Below are 14,223 nucleotides of genomic sequence, written 5' to 3'. Positions count from 1 at the left end.
TACAAAACACCCTACCTAATTCTGGATAAGATTTCATTACCTTGTTTGGTTGCTTCTCAAACCAGACTGCTATATTACTGCTTAGGTTTCTGGTTGTATCTGTTTGTATCTGAAATTCTAGACAGAATTTGTCCTTGCTCCTTGAAGTCAAGCAAAATAACATTTATTTTGCCAGAAACGTTATTTATTATTTTTTTTAAGTTTAATACCAAAATGCTATGTAACCAAAAAGCAGGGTGAAACGAAAATATATAACTGGGTGCAAAAAAGCACTACAAAGTTCATGAAAGCTAGATGAATAGTTGTTGATGTAAGGGGGGATTTTTGCCCTCTTTGCATCGAATCCGCACACTAATTGAGACAAAGATCCAATGCAAAAAATAATGTGTGGTCTTACAATTAAAGACTATAATAATGCATGCACACAAAGGCTGAATTACAGTGTTACACATCTTCTGGAAGGCAGTGTATAGAAGAGAATCCAATAGGGTCTGGAGCACTGACTTTTCCTTTACCAGATTTTAAATATCTGTTGAAACAACGGATACCATGAATTTCTAAAGTGCAAACATCTCATTCTATGAGTGTCAGGTAACCCAAATGAAGGAGTCTTTCCTAGTTTCTCATGCAATAAGATAATTTTTTTCAGTATTTATGTATTAAAATAAACTATGGATATTATTATTGTATTTTAGAATAATTTTGGTCAGGATATTTTAGAATGGTGTGACAACAGGTCCGGATGTGTCCAACCTTAAAGCTGCAATCACTTCTTAGGAATCATCATTTTCGCCAGTTCTGTTCTCCAGATCTTTTCTTATCAACTGGTCTTGTGACAATTCCTGCTAGTCAGGATGGCCACTGTCAAAATCCTGTCTAGACAAAATGTGGGGTTTTTTTCAACTTTTGCAGATCTAAGTGACCAGCTTATGGAAGTGGTTGGTTTGGAAGGAGCCATGGAGATGGGACAGATATACACAGGTCTGAAAAGTGCTGGAAGACGGCTTGCCCAGTGCTCATCTGTTGTCATCAGGTATCGGCAGCTTTAATTTGCACTGCACTGCTGTAGATAAACTAGTAGTCATAATTACTGTACCTATTTCTTGTGAAAGTATCATTTTTGTATATGAAATACATCTATTCCATCCATATTCTCTGTCCATACATCTTCCTTTCTTGAAGCATGTCAAAAAACTAGAAAAAGGGTGCTTACATTCAGTCTTCACATGTTGTGTTCAACTGTCATTTCATCCTATGAAAAAATATTGTCAACCATTTGGAGCAAAAGGAGTGAGGCATGAACATCTTGGGGTTTACTATTGACGTACACTCTGCGCAATTTTGAGCGAAAAGTCATTTAGCATTACTTTGACACATTTTAACCCATTTATAATGCATAGCTCACCAGGGAATGGTATCATGTAATTAGTATTTGTGAAGCACTTTTTTGATCTGTAGAAGTCAAAGTGCTCTGTTTTTAATTTATTTGTTGTTTACTGAACACTGACAAGTCACTATTAATAAATGTGTTGGTATGTGTAAGCTGCTAATGGGGGAATGCACTAATTTAGTTGTGTTTTATCATTTACTACGCAAAAAGTGACAAAAACATTCACAATAGAGGAAGCTTGGATTAGGATTTAAGGAGAAAATAATTATTCTAACTTTTGGATTAGATAAGGACTGTAAAAAAGAGAGATGATCAACTCTTTCTCAGTGAAGAATTTGTCAGGAAGAATTTTCCAATATCTTAATAAAATCATAAGCTATACCTTTATAAGCCCCCCAAAGCCTAAAATGAACATAAAACAGAAGAGCAGCAATAAAAACTTTAAGAAAAAAAGTAGGATTTGCCAAAGTGCCTGGCACATTTTTGAGACTCTCCTTAAGGAGTGGGTGACGTTGGCTTCAAAAGTACTCTCTCATGTGGATGAGGAAGAGAAATAAGGTCACAGAGAAGTTCCAACCTTCTCTGGATGCCAAGAGATAATTTTTATAATCTCACATCAGGAGGACCGCAACTGCAAAAGAATCAGAACCCTTCCAAACTTATAAAGTGTGAGCTCATTGAACATTATTCCCTTCCTCCGCTTACAGCCATAGAGGACGGTGGTGAATCCCATGAACCGTTAGTCATTTTCAAATAATGTCCAAGCCAGAATTTTCATTGACCAATGTGAATGCTCACTTGACTCATTTTTCCATTATTAAATTTATCTACTTTTATTTTTTCCCCCCACATTTGTCTATACTTTTCTTAATGTGGTATCCTAAGCTAGACATAGAGGCTGTAGCTTTATGTTAAAATCAGTGCCCCTTCACTAACACTTTAGATTTATAACATGGTAAGTTAAAGCCTCGGATTATACAGTGCAGCTGTCATATTATGTGAGTGCTCTGTCTCACCCAGAGTTAGACACAAGCGTAAAAACATCTTTTACGGTTCTAATAAATGGTGATGATAGAGTTAAAATTTATTTCTTGTTTCCTTTGTAGTAGTCATTCTATATTATAAAAAATAGCAGAGGTTCCTTTGTCTTTTCAGTTAATAAGGTTTATTCCTGAAATTCTTGAATAATTCACTCTATTTCACAAATTACAGATTATTCTCCCATGGAGAATTGCACGTTACTACCAAGATGTGAAAATGTTTGCAATGTTTTTGCTTTTTGTGTTGAAAATCAAACTAAGCCTACTAAGCGACTAGGTTACTTTTGTAAGCACGTTGGGTCATACTAGAGATTACATAGAAATTTAGAGGTAAATCAGGATTATATGTGTGTGCCATCATGTATATCTCTCCTTAATAAATACATTTATCAATTTTGTCTAGTTACTTTACTTATACTATGAAATATGTCACCTTAGGACCAGCAAGTCTCTGCCTATGCAGATAGATGGGGAACCTTGGATGCAAACCCCTTGCACGGTAAGAATACTGGGAATACTGGGGATAGTGGGATACTCTGGGAAGAGAGCTAAACAAAAACTTTAAGAACTTTTTAAATGAGTACCAAAAATTAAAATAGTGAGAATATTAATTGATTTATTTACTTTCACTTCTTCAATGATAGAGAATCTTTCAGTTTAAAAGACAACCATTGTCATCAGCATCAACTCAATTTACTAAAGTAACATCTTCACATTTTATAGTTCAACACCCACTAAATTTCCAATTTATCATGCTGTTTTTTTCCCACAGGTTAGGATGGAATAAAAAGATTTTTATTTCAAAAGTTTGGAAAATATTCAAAGGGTGCAGTCACAGGTAGAGCCAGTGTTAGTTTTGATGCTAAAAAGCATAAAGTAACAAATTATTATTCAAAAAATTAGGAAGATTTTCCATTATGCTTTTAAGAGTTCGTATCAAGGAGGTTTTATTTAAAGCTGAAGTCTTGACTATGCTGATTGAATTATACAATAGAACTAATATTTAAAAAGTCCTTACAGGTTAAAGAAGAAATGAAGGAAATTATTTAGTCTCTTGTTTCAGTGTCCACACAGATGAAGTGTGGGCAGGTAAATAGCGATGGGATGGGATGGGATGGGATAGGATAGGATACATATTTTAATATACAATTTTACTAATTTTGTTTCCCTAAAGAACACTTGTGTTTTAGATTAGATGAATTGCTGTAGCCTTGCAGCTTGTAAGTATAACAAAATAATAATGTGACAAGAAAGAAATCCCGCTACAGATGGGAGTAATTATCCAAACCGTGGTACTGGAGCACTTTCATGAACTTTATGTCTGTACTAAAGTTAAGGGATACACAAAAAAGTGAAAGGGAGCACCTTCAGTAAGGTGCTAACAGGTGTAGCAGCTGATAATGTATGGGTTAGGATAAAATAAAAGTGTTGTGAGAGCTCATGTTTGCCAGATACACCATAGTGTACAGCTGAACAGTGGGGAGAGTGCCTGAACTCTGATTCTCTGTAGTAAGTGCTCAGATGCTGCAATGAGAGGAGAACCACGTGAACGCACACTGTGTGAAGGCAGAACAGTGGGGATTTTATGAGATTTATTCCAGGAAACCTTTTGGAGTTAAGAGATATCATTATCTTTGCCTCTTCTACAGTGATGGCTCAGTGCAGATCAACAGTACTGAAACCCAGCAGTTACTTGTTCAAGAAAAAGACATGTAATTTTTCAGTTGCCAGATTACAGAAGAGAACTTATGGAAGGATGCTGGCAATAACATGTGCTTTTTTTCGGTCTTGATTGCTTGCTCTGTGCAAAATCCCTGCTATCTGATTGATAATGCTAGCAGAAGCTGCCCGCGCAATTGAGGACAAACCTGGAAAAAGAGACAGTTCTTACATTTCAATTATTGCCTTGAGGAAACAGTAAATTATTACCGATAATTACTGCTGTCCAGTTGAAGTACCCTTTCAAAGGGGATAGAAATGGCGTATACTCTTCTGTGGAACCCATCCTTTTTGCTATACCATTGCTAAGAGAATATACTTTGTATTACATAAGAAAACCATACTATGGAATGTATTTATTTCCTCTGAGAAGCGAATACTTGAACTATTTGTCTTGACTACTGCACCTTTATGGATTTTGATATAGAATTATTATTTTATGTTGTATTATTCATTTTTCAGGAAGTGTTTTTTCTTCGCTGGGGAGCTTAATGTATTTATTGCAGTTGCTCGTTGCATTATTGTACATCTACCCCACTCTGTTTTCTACATCGTACAAAGGAAAAAATATGTATAGTTCAACGTCTCCCCTCCCCACTAATTATAATTACACTGGCGTTTTTCCTTGAAGCTCTTTGCAGAGTATCTAGGAATTCTCCTCAGACAATGACAAAAGTGGTTGTTAGCTTTCTCGCAACTGGAGTTTAAGATTGGATTTCTAAGTATGTGCTTCTGAGGGGTCTTTGTTTGGAAGCCAAAGTGTATTTGATTACATAAGTATTGGGATGATATCTCAGTGATGTGTGTCCAAAACTAAAGTCTGAAAAAAACCCCATAAAATGTAATCAATTATTTGAATCTGCAAGAGCTCAAATTTCAGAAAAAAAAACCAACATGAGGAGATCAATATAAGAATCATGAGCTTTTGTCTTTTCTACAGACAAAAACGCAGTTTTCTCCCCAAAATTACCTGAAAGTCAGTTTTTAAATGGAAAAAAATACGATGATGAGATAAAGAAATCCATGAGTTTGTTTACTTAGGAAATATATGAGGGCTTGGTTTTCCTTTTAGTTTCCCTCTTAGGAAGTTTCTTTCCCTAGATCTTACAAGGAACCAAGGCCCATGTATAAAGATGCCGGCACTCCTACATCCTGCACCAAGACATGGGGGGACATTCCTGTGCTATCTCTTGTTTCACATTAGGAGAGGAGGGGCTTATTGGTTTACTATCTATATGGCTTTAAGGACAGAAGCTACTATATCTGCACAGTATGGCCCTGCTTGGATATACCATCTCACTAGTTCTAGAGGAGAGACCCCTGCACCTTGTTCTGTTGCACAGATCATGTACACCAGTTAGACACAACGGCCAAGCCTTGAGTTTTTGATTCTTTGATGCTCCAGCCAGAGAGCTATTGTTACAAAAAAGACTGTTTTCTCACCCTCTCTAACTGTCCTTTAGAAGGTTGAAATAACACATTTTACTTTGGTATGGTCATCTCAGGAGCTCCAGTATCATCTAAGTTCAGTAGTTTCAAGGACTGACCTATAAATATTACAGAGACCACGTGAGAAAGAAATTCATACAATCAGCAGGTATTGAATCAACTCCGGCCCAAGGTGCAAGTGGTTAAGCTCAGAAGCCCTTTTCTTTTTCTGCTTCAGATTTTGATATGAATGAGAGTATTTTGTGAACGATTTTTCAAGAAATCAAGTTCAGCCCGATCCAAGTTCTCCTGCTATTCCATTATGCATATTAAGCAAAACAAGTTCTGCATCAAGTCCCTGTTATGTATGGGATGCAGGCTGTGCACGCAGGCTTGACAGTCTATTTCCTATTGAAGGAATCAACAAGTTTATCTTTGCTACTTCTCCTTTCTGACCAGAAAAAGTTTCCTACGAATAGCACGAGTTGCTGACATCTGTCCCTTTTCGTGCACATAGAGACCATGTTTCCCCCAAATGACAGTGCAGAGTCTGAGAATATATTGTGGGATGTGATAGATAATGCAGTGATCTGTGGTTTTTCACTCCTGTTACCGGTTTTAGTACTACTTTAGTACTAAACTAATTTAGTGCTAAAGAAGTTGTTGTGTGCTTCTTTTAACATCTTTTACGATCACTTAGCATCCCTAGGTGAGATCAGGAATGCATTCCTGTAGGTTCTGTGCATACTTAAAAATGTGAGTGTCTTGGTCTAAAAATCTGTCATCCAGAATTTTTCAGTATGTTGAAGACATGCAGACTGCAGCGTCTGACAAGGTCACTCTGCTCTGGTATAATAAGATGCAGAATCTGAGCATCAAATTGTATTGTTTTCACTGTTTTTTATAGAGGAGTCTTTGGGAGAAGGAAAGATGATAATGTTAATGTTATGTTAAACATCTCGTCTGATTAGCTGAAAAGGAAATTCTATCAGAGCTCTCACGGACAAATATAGCAACATGAAAGATATCTATGGTTTCACCTGATCTCCAAACAGGTCATTAATAGTAATGAAACTTCAAAGACTCTCAAGTTAATTCAATAAACTTCCAGCTTCAGCCATCAGAATTTTTTTTTAAGAAAAGTGATCTTTCAATTTAGCCACATAAATTATTAGCTTTGTTTTGAAAAAATCCATAAGAATATTCCATCTTAATTAGAAATAACTGTGATTTCAGTTCTTTCATCTATTCCTGACTTGCTTGGCATCATATCTGAAAAAGTGTCAAGCCGCTAGCAACATTAGATTAAAAGTAGAAGACAGAAATGTCTATCAAAGATGCAAGAATATTGCCTAAATGAAGAAACAAAAATGAAAATCCGTAGTCAGAGCCCACCTAATGGATTGCCAGAAATACATTTTCACAGACATCCGAAACACATATTATTATTAGAATTATTTACTTATAGGAAAACTTGTAGTAAGCCATTAATAATGAAACTCAGAAATAATATTTCAAAATATTATCATTTGAATGCACTTTAAAAGTAAATTTTGCATGAATGAATGAACGGTTCCTCTGTAGCCTTTCCTTTAGTCCTGAGAGGTGTGATGAGCCTGAGCACAGAGGTCCTATTGAAGTCCTACCTTTGTAGTTAAATCCAGAGAGAAACAAGAACTAAAAACAATATAAGCTTTTACTGTAGACCAGAGCTGGGTGAGAAAACTAAGAGAGAGTTACACATTTGCTTTCATGTAGATCCCTTGGCTCCGCCACCCCACAGATCGCATGAAGCAGCTGCAGCTGTGTTCTAGACTCTGTATTCTAGACTCTGTCTTCTTTCCGTGTCACTGAACGGAGAAATATTTTCTTATCAGTTGTTTATAATGGGAGAATTCAAACTTTTGTGTTGTCCTGCCCAAACCAAGACATACATCTACTTCTGTAGGGCAAAGAGGGACCGCTAGAAAAAGTTTTTGGTGTCACACTGAAATGCTGCATCTTTTGCCCTTTTGAGCAACAGTGTGCTCAAATTTCTGTTTCAAGGCCAGTGTGATTGATTGAGTTTCTAACACTTGATTTTGCAGCCGGGCATTATTTTTTGTGCTCACAGGTATGCTGCACATTAATTAGTTTTGTTTACCTATGCATATTTTTTCTTAATTTCACAACAATAGTTTTTGTAATTGACAAAGCAATTTACTGCATGTGTGCTTTCTGCACCCCAGACAAATCCTCTAATATGTAATGCACCTTTCTTTCCCGTTCACATTGTTAAGAAAAGAATTAGTTGTGACTAATTGCCAATTAATTTGCAGTGGTTTTAGGGAGGAGGGGGGGAAAACAATTGCACCTACTAATTAAAATTTAAAATATTCCAAAGTGTCATCTTTAGGTGTCTGTGGAATACATAATTTCCATTTTAGTTCTGCACTGGATCTGTAACAACCCTGAGCTTGACAGCTCTATTAATTTAAAACCTCAGTGATACCTATTAGTACAAAACACGAAAAAAATGCCATTAATCATTTATTTTAATTTTGCAGCTCTGTCATTTTCTCGGTATGTTTAAAAATTATGATGACACTGTAATGTTTTCCAATCTACCTGTTTGAAGGGGAAACGGATCACACTACTTAGGAGAGAGACTAGAGTATATTATTAGAGCTTAATTAATGCCAAACTGATTAGATTTGATTGCACTTTGCACAATAATATTGTTAAGAAATTTATTTAAAAGATATGTTGCATAACGCTGTATTTAAAACAACTGGTCTACATCTGAAGAGATTTTGACCGAAATGCCACATAATGCAAGTCACGGGTTAATTTTATTTAGCACTGCCTATGTTCTATAGGTCTTACCCATACCATGATACCCAGTACAGCTCTTAATCATCTACAGGAATACAAAGCTATTTGGTGCTCTTGTGATGTAGAGGTGTCACATCCCTCCATTTCCCGTAAGGGGAGCAGCATATGGCCGTCTAGACCGTAGGAAAACCCTCATACCCTCAAAACTACCAACATCCCAGGCCTGCTGATAGCATGGAAAAAAGTGACCGCGAACTAACAGATCCAACTTGATACCGTTTTTTTTCTGACAGTTTTTTCCCTCTGTCCTTAAGACAGGCTTTCTTTCTTTAACATTCATTGAAATATTATAAGCAGAACTGATTATCTCTGTTTCCAGTTTTCTGTTCTCATCTCGCGTTTTAGTTAGTACCTCTACTTATAGCACCATGTTCTGTGGTAATAGTAAATATTTAAGCATTCTGTGAAGTCAGGAACAGGAAGGCAACCAGCAGATATTGTAGAAAAAGGAACATGAAAGCACAGTTGACTGACCTAAAAGATAAAGTTTTCATGGTAAAATTATTGATGCTCACTGCATTTCATTAAGTGGATCCATTGTATTATTGTAGCTTCAAGGCATATTTTGAAACTCTGACCTGCTCCTGAAACAAATAAATATCTGGTTTATGCATTTATAAATATCTTCAGCATCACAAATTCAGGCTTCTCCTTTATCAGAAAATTTGCCATTGACAAATAGGGAGCAATTACCATCTCTTCTTTTAAGAATTATGCTCTTTTTAAATTAGATCTGGTGTTCCTTGCCACAAAGACATCATTGGACACACTTTCTAATACTGGAAAGGTGATTTTGAAATTGCAAATGCAGTATTTTTCTACTAAACCTCTTTACTAGATATACCAGAACTTAAAATTTTTATGATCGTGAACTTACAGGATAAAATCCTGGCTTCAGTTAGTGAATGAGAGTTTTGCCATTAGCTTCAACAGTTTGAGTTTAGCCTATAATGTTGTGTATCGCGCTTACAACAAACATCCATGATATTTTAGCAATTCCTGTATTTACTTTCCCCTTAAATGGAATTTTGTTATTTCCTCATTTTGCCTGGTTTTAAGTATAAATTTGTGCCAAATATGCTAAATAGAAGTTGTATTTTTTCTCCAGCAGCACTTCAGGCACTCCCCTAATTTATGTTTAAAATGTCCTCCATATTTTTTGTAAGTCATTATATATTTTCAATAAAACTGAGTAAGTTATATCAAAAATTATTTTCCAGAATTCCATAGTAATTTGTATGAGGATATTTGTCAGGGTTTCATCAATTCCAAAAAATAAGTTAGATTAGGGTTTGAGCTTTTGGAATTTTTGTCTGAGCAATCTCTTTTTCTCATGTGTGCACGCGTGTGTAAATCACAGATTTACCTGGGAAAAATGAAAAACAAAAAGTAATGGGTCGTATTTAAAGCTTTTATAATTGTGCTTCTACTAAAAAAGATATGAGGTTGCTTGCTGAATGAAAGGGAAACCGAATGGTAAAAGTTAAGTCTTTGACACTCCATGTGCATGCACACAGAGTCTATATACCTATCTATAAGCAGTGTTTTCTTTATTTTTAACTAAACTAAATCTCGGTTGCTTGTAATTAAAGATTTTTGCCTTTTTTTTGGTTTTTTTGGGGGTTTTTTTTTGGTCCATTTCAGTCTTCCCATACAGCACTTTCAATATTTAGTCCTACTTTGATCTACAACATTATTTCTCTTTCTGAGACCCTTAGTGCTGCTTCCCATCTCAAAGTGTGTTCTGTCACTTGTCACCCACCCACAGCACCAACTCTGGCAGTGCTGCCAGTATGAAAACAGAAGCAGAAGTGAGAGTCCGGGGCAGAAATGCACTGCCTGAAAGACTTGAGAAAGACAAAAACAGTCTGTTTCAGGCAAGGTAGTGCAACGGTCCAGCCAGTATTACAAACGTACTGATCTCTTTTTATCACCCAAAGATAAGATTTTTAATCTTTTTTTCTTTTTTTTCCAACGGGAAAATAAGGGATCAATGGTTATCATTGTTAAGCAATGCAAAGTTAACACACACTACCACGCATAAATAAAAAAATTTACTTTAACTTTACACTTTATTTTTGTATTTTCAGAATGTAAAATATATTTTATACCACTGGAATCATGCCAATTTATAACAGTTGAAAATATATCTCAGAGAAATGCATATAGGACTCCATCCCCACTTGCAAGAGTGGTTAATCGTGTTCAGGCATCTTAGCTGATCTCAGCTGATAGGATACAACATACTGAAGAGGTCATGGTCTCTGAAACAGATGGCTCAAGCCAAAAAAGAACATTACAAATGATAAACATTTTCTCAATATGTAGTTGCGTTCATCCTCAGCAGCATTGAACAGCCCCAGTCCAACAGGCAATCTGTATGGGGTCTCAGGATTCTCTCACCTCTTCATACTAAAGCCATCTTTTGAGTTTTGCTCTTTTATTCATTTTAAGATGGAATTACTGTGATTTACCTCTGAAAGGAAACTCTGAGGCCGTTCCTACTGCCACATCATGGCCAAATCTTGCAATAAACTGAACCCTTATGACTCTTGAAGAATTCACTCTCAGCAGCTGCAAATTACTTCATGTATTGATCCTCAGGATCAGGTTGATGTCATCACTGTTTCTGAGCCCCAAAATGTGTCTTATGACGCATGTGAAAGTTGCTAAAATCCTTGAGGCAATTTTCCAGGACCAGATCATCAGCTGGTTTAAAGTGACATCAATGGAATAACGCCAATTTACCCCAACTAGATTTGGCTTCCAAAGTGGTGCCTGAAGCAGAATTTCTTGTTGGCATTCTGTTGATGCCAGTCTTTGCAAGCGACAGTTATTATCTGTGTGAAATTAATCTAGGTTGCCAAAAAAAACCCTTATGCTAAATTTGATACTAATGAACAATGTTGACAAAAAGAGGTCATGTATGAAATTTGAGACTAATGAACTAAGGTGGCATGGAAATGAGCATCTGGAGAGTAAAGTAAAGGCTCTAATAGAGTTAAGCCAACCCATCCATTCTGTTGAGATTTTTATGTTTCTGTCTCCTTATATTGTAAAGTAAATTTCCACCCCAAGAAATGTCCTGATCTATATTTTAATGAGCCTCTCCACGTGACATACATTTTTTGTTTCATTACTATTAGTGAATGACAAGTGAAGGATATTCATTTTAACTTGAAAATGTCAGGTATGCACTTTAAGAGATATATTTTTCCAGTTTTTAATGAGGTGGTGTTTCTTTTTGAAAGAAATACCCATCTCTGATGTGGGTACTATGCAGGTGACAACTGATATTTAATAAGTGATGGTTCTTGTATTAGTCGTAGTTCACTAAAGAAAATGTCTCGGATTGCTTTTGAAAAACTCTTAGCGTCACTAGCCCAAAGGCAAGATGTGACCTTTTTATTACATAATGAGAATCATTTATTATCTTACAATGTATCTTAAAGTCACAGACAAAATGCCACTTTGATAATTGCTTTCAATTAGCTTTGAGCATAGCATACATTCATAAAATGTCTTCTCTAATTTAGACTTGAATTAGAGAAAATTGCAGACATAATCTACTTTAAGGTTGTCTCATTTAAGGTGATTCGTAGTTTTATATCAAAGAAATCAAAACGGGTGGCTTTAGAGCAGTCTTACAAAATGTTTTAAATAGGCTTTTCAATATTTTGAGTCTATTCTATTAACAATTAATTAACAAATTAGTATGCTAGTTCATCTTTTTTGACCTTTTTTGTGTATTAACTTTTGACTTTCGTTCATAATGGTTGTTTTTAAATTAAGCAGTGTTCTGTGTTGAAAGAGAGGTACAGCTTGATTAGATGTATAAATAAAGCATACAAAGACATAGCTTACATCTTAATAATAGGCAAGAGCTTGGTCTGTCAGCATGTGTGTCCTTTCCAACTTTTAAATTCTTACTCGTCTTGCAGATATGTAAAATATGAACAGCAAGCAATAAATCCCACACTCAAAAAGTAATATCACATACTGGCATGTATTTTATTGCATATGATTTTTAATATTGATTGTGTGTATAATTTAGAGTATTTGTGGAAACAGTGATTACATATAGATTGGTTTACTACATATGTAACATCATTCATTAAAAATACAGGTATTTTCTTGATTAAATGAAGAAGATTTGGAAGTCACATGTAAAGATAAATCGGGCATCTCAGATACTTGGAATTGAACTAGTTCAAGGGATAACTCTGTTTTTCTTCTTTCTTCCCTCAGATAAAAATTACTCACAAGAACCAAGCCCCCATGTTGATGGGACCTCCTCCAAAAACTGGTCTTTTCTCTTCTATCATCAAAAGAACAAGGAACCACAGCAAGGAATAAGCCTATGTAGTTTAGTTTTTAGAAAACCAATTAGCTTTGTTGGGCTTTGGAATATTTATGCTGGAAATCTTTCAAGAGTTTTAGAATATCTTCTACTTGCAAAATCATGGATTTTGATTTAACAGTTTCTGTAACTCAGCTAATGTAAAACTATGCTACTAGAACAAAATATTGTCACAGTTTTGTAGGCATTTTGCATGATGAAAGCAGATGTTTACATAAAGTGATACAGCATATTTTTTGTTGCATGCGTTACCATTTACTAATCTATGGGAGAATTCTGCCATGGAATATAGGAAGAGAATGCTATGGGTAATTTGATTTTTCTGCCTTTTCCATTTCAGCATTTTCCACTGCAATGATCATATGCCATAGGTTCATAGTACCTCTTGAATCAGGCGTCTTCATATCAATAGCCAATTAGACCTGTTTCAGAGTAAAGTTTATTACAGGTCTCATTAACCTGTGCTTTTAGTTTATGATTTCTTTCTACCCTAAGAATATTTTTATTCAGCTAAGCATTAAAATCTTATATCTTATTATAACTGATAACTCCAATGTATGTGGGTAACTGTACCTGCTGAAAATGCCTAACAATATGTGCAGTATTCAGATGATCATGATTACTCTTGTGTAAGTTTTTGTAAGATTGGAAGTCAATGCAAGTTTGAGCAAAAACTATAAGGCTAAGGAAATCATGCTAAGAGTGAAGATAATAATACTTGCAAAACTAGCTATCAGTGTTGTTTGTTGAAACACTAGAATTATTTTAATGAGCAATACATCTCTGTAACATGGCAAACTTTAAATCATTCTGCATATTGACCGATAGCATAGTGTGTATGCACACAAATAACCAAAGCTCATGCCTAATAAAGTGCATTTCCCACCAAAGATTTAGTGAAGGATGCTTCAGAGAAATGGGTTAATACATAATTAATCAAGCGCACTGGAGTAGACTCATTTCTGAAAATTTACAGTTCTTTTCATTACGTTGGCAATGTCCAGACAAATGTTGGGGTAGGAAAATACATTAAATAAATTGTAAGTAAATATTCGCTTTTCATTTGTTTCATAAGTTGATAGACATAGACACATATTCTAAATATTGAGACATAGACACATACTCTAAATTTTGGAAAATTAAACATATCTATTTTTGTTGTCATTGTTATTTATAAATTTATGCCATACGAAATGTACTCATCCCCTAAATTAATCTCTTAAGAAAAGAATAAGCCGTTAGCTATTCCCCTTTTTCAGTCTGCTGTCTAGAATGAAAACATTTCTTGTCATAAATTTTGGGGAGGCAGTTGCTCAGGTTTTTACTTTCTTAGCCCTTTGAGAGACTTCCTAACAGCTTAGAAATCATAATACAGGGATTTGTCTGAGGTTTGCACAGCACTGTCTAATGTT

At 35.4% G+C, this 14,223-nt stretch overlaps 1 protein-coding gene across 8 annotated transcripts in view; it reads left to right on the top strand.

The window, feature by feature from the left end:
- The window catches only part of DGKB (diacylglycerol kinase beta), a 379,831-nt gene extending 366,250 nt beyond the window's left edge, over positions 1 to 13,581 (top strand). For all 8 annotated transcript variants that reach the window (XM_063324934.1, XM_063324933.1, XM_063324935.1 and 5 more), the window contains 3 exons: positions 913 to 1,033; positions 2,869 to 2,929; positions 12,700 to 13,581. In XM_063324934.1, the coding sequence (XP_063181004.1) occupies positions 913 to 1,033; positions 2,869 to 2,929; positions 12,700 to 12,807 (290 nt within the window). In that variant the 3' untranslated portion in view covers positions 12,808 to 13,581. The remainder of the gene's footprint in view (positions 1 to 912; positions 1,034 to 2,868; positions 2,930 to 12,699) is intronic.
- The last annotated feature ends 642 nt before the right edge of the window (positions 13,582 to 14,223 follow it).

This window comes from Chroicocephalus ridibundus, chromosome 2 (genome assembly GCF_963924245.1).
Source record: "Chroicocephalus ridibundus chromosome 2, bChrRid1.1, whole genome shotgun sequence".
Classification (NCBI taxonomy): Eukaryota; Metazoa; Chordata; class Aves; order Charadriiformes; family Laridae; genus Chroicocephalus; species Chroicocephalus ridibundus.
This window is presented reverse-complemented; position numbering and strand designations above follow the sequence as displayed.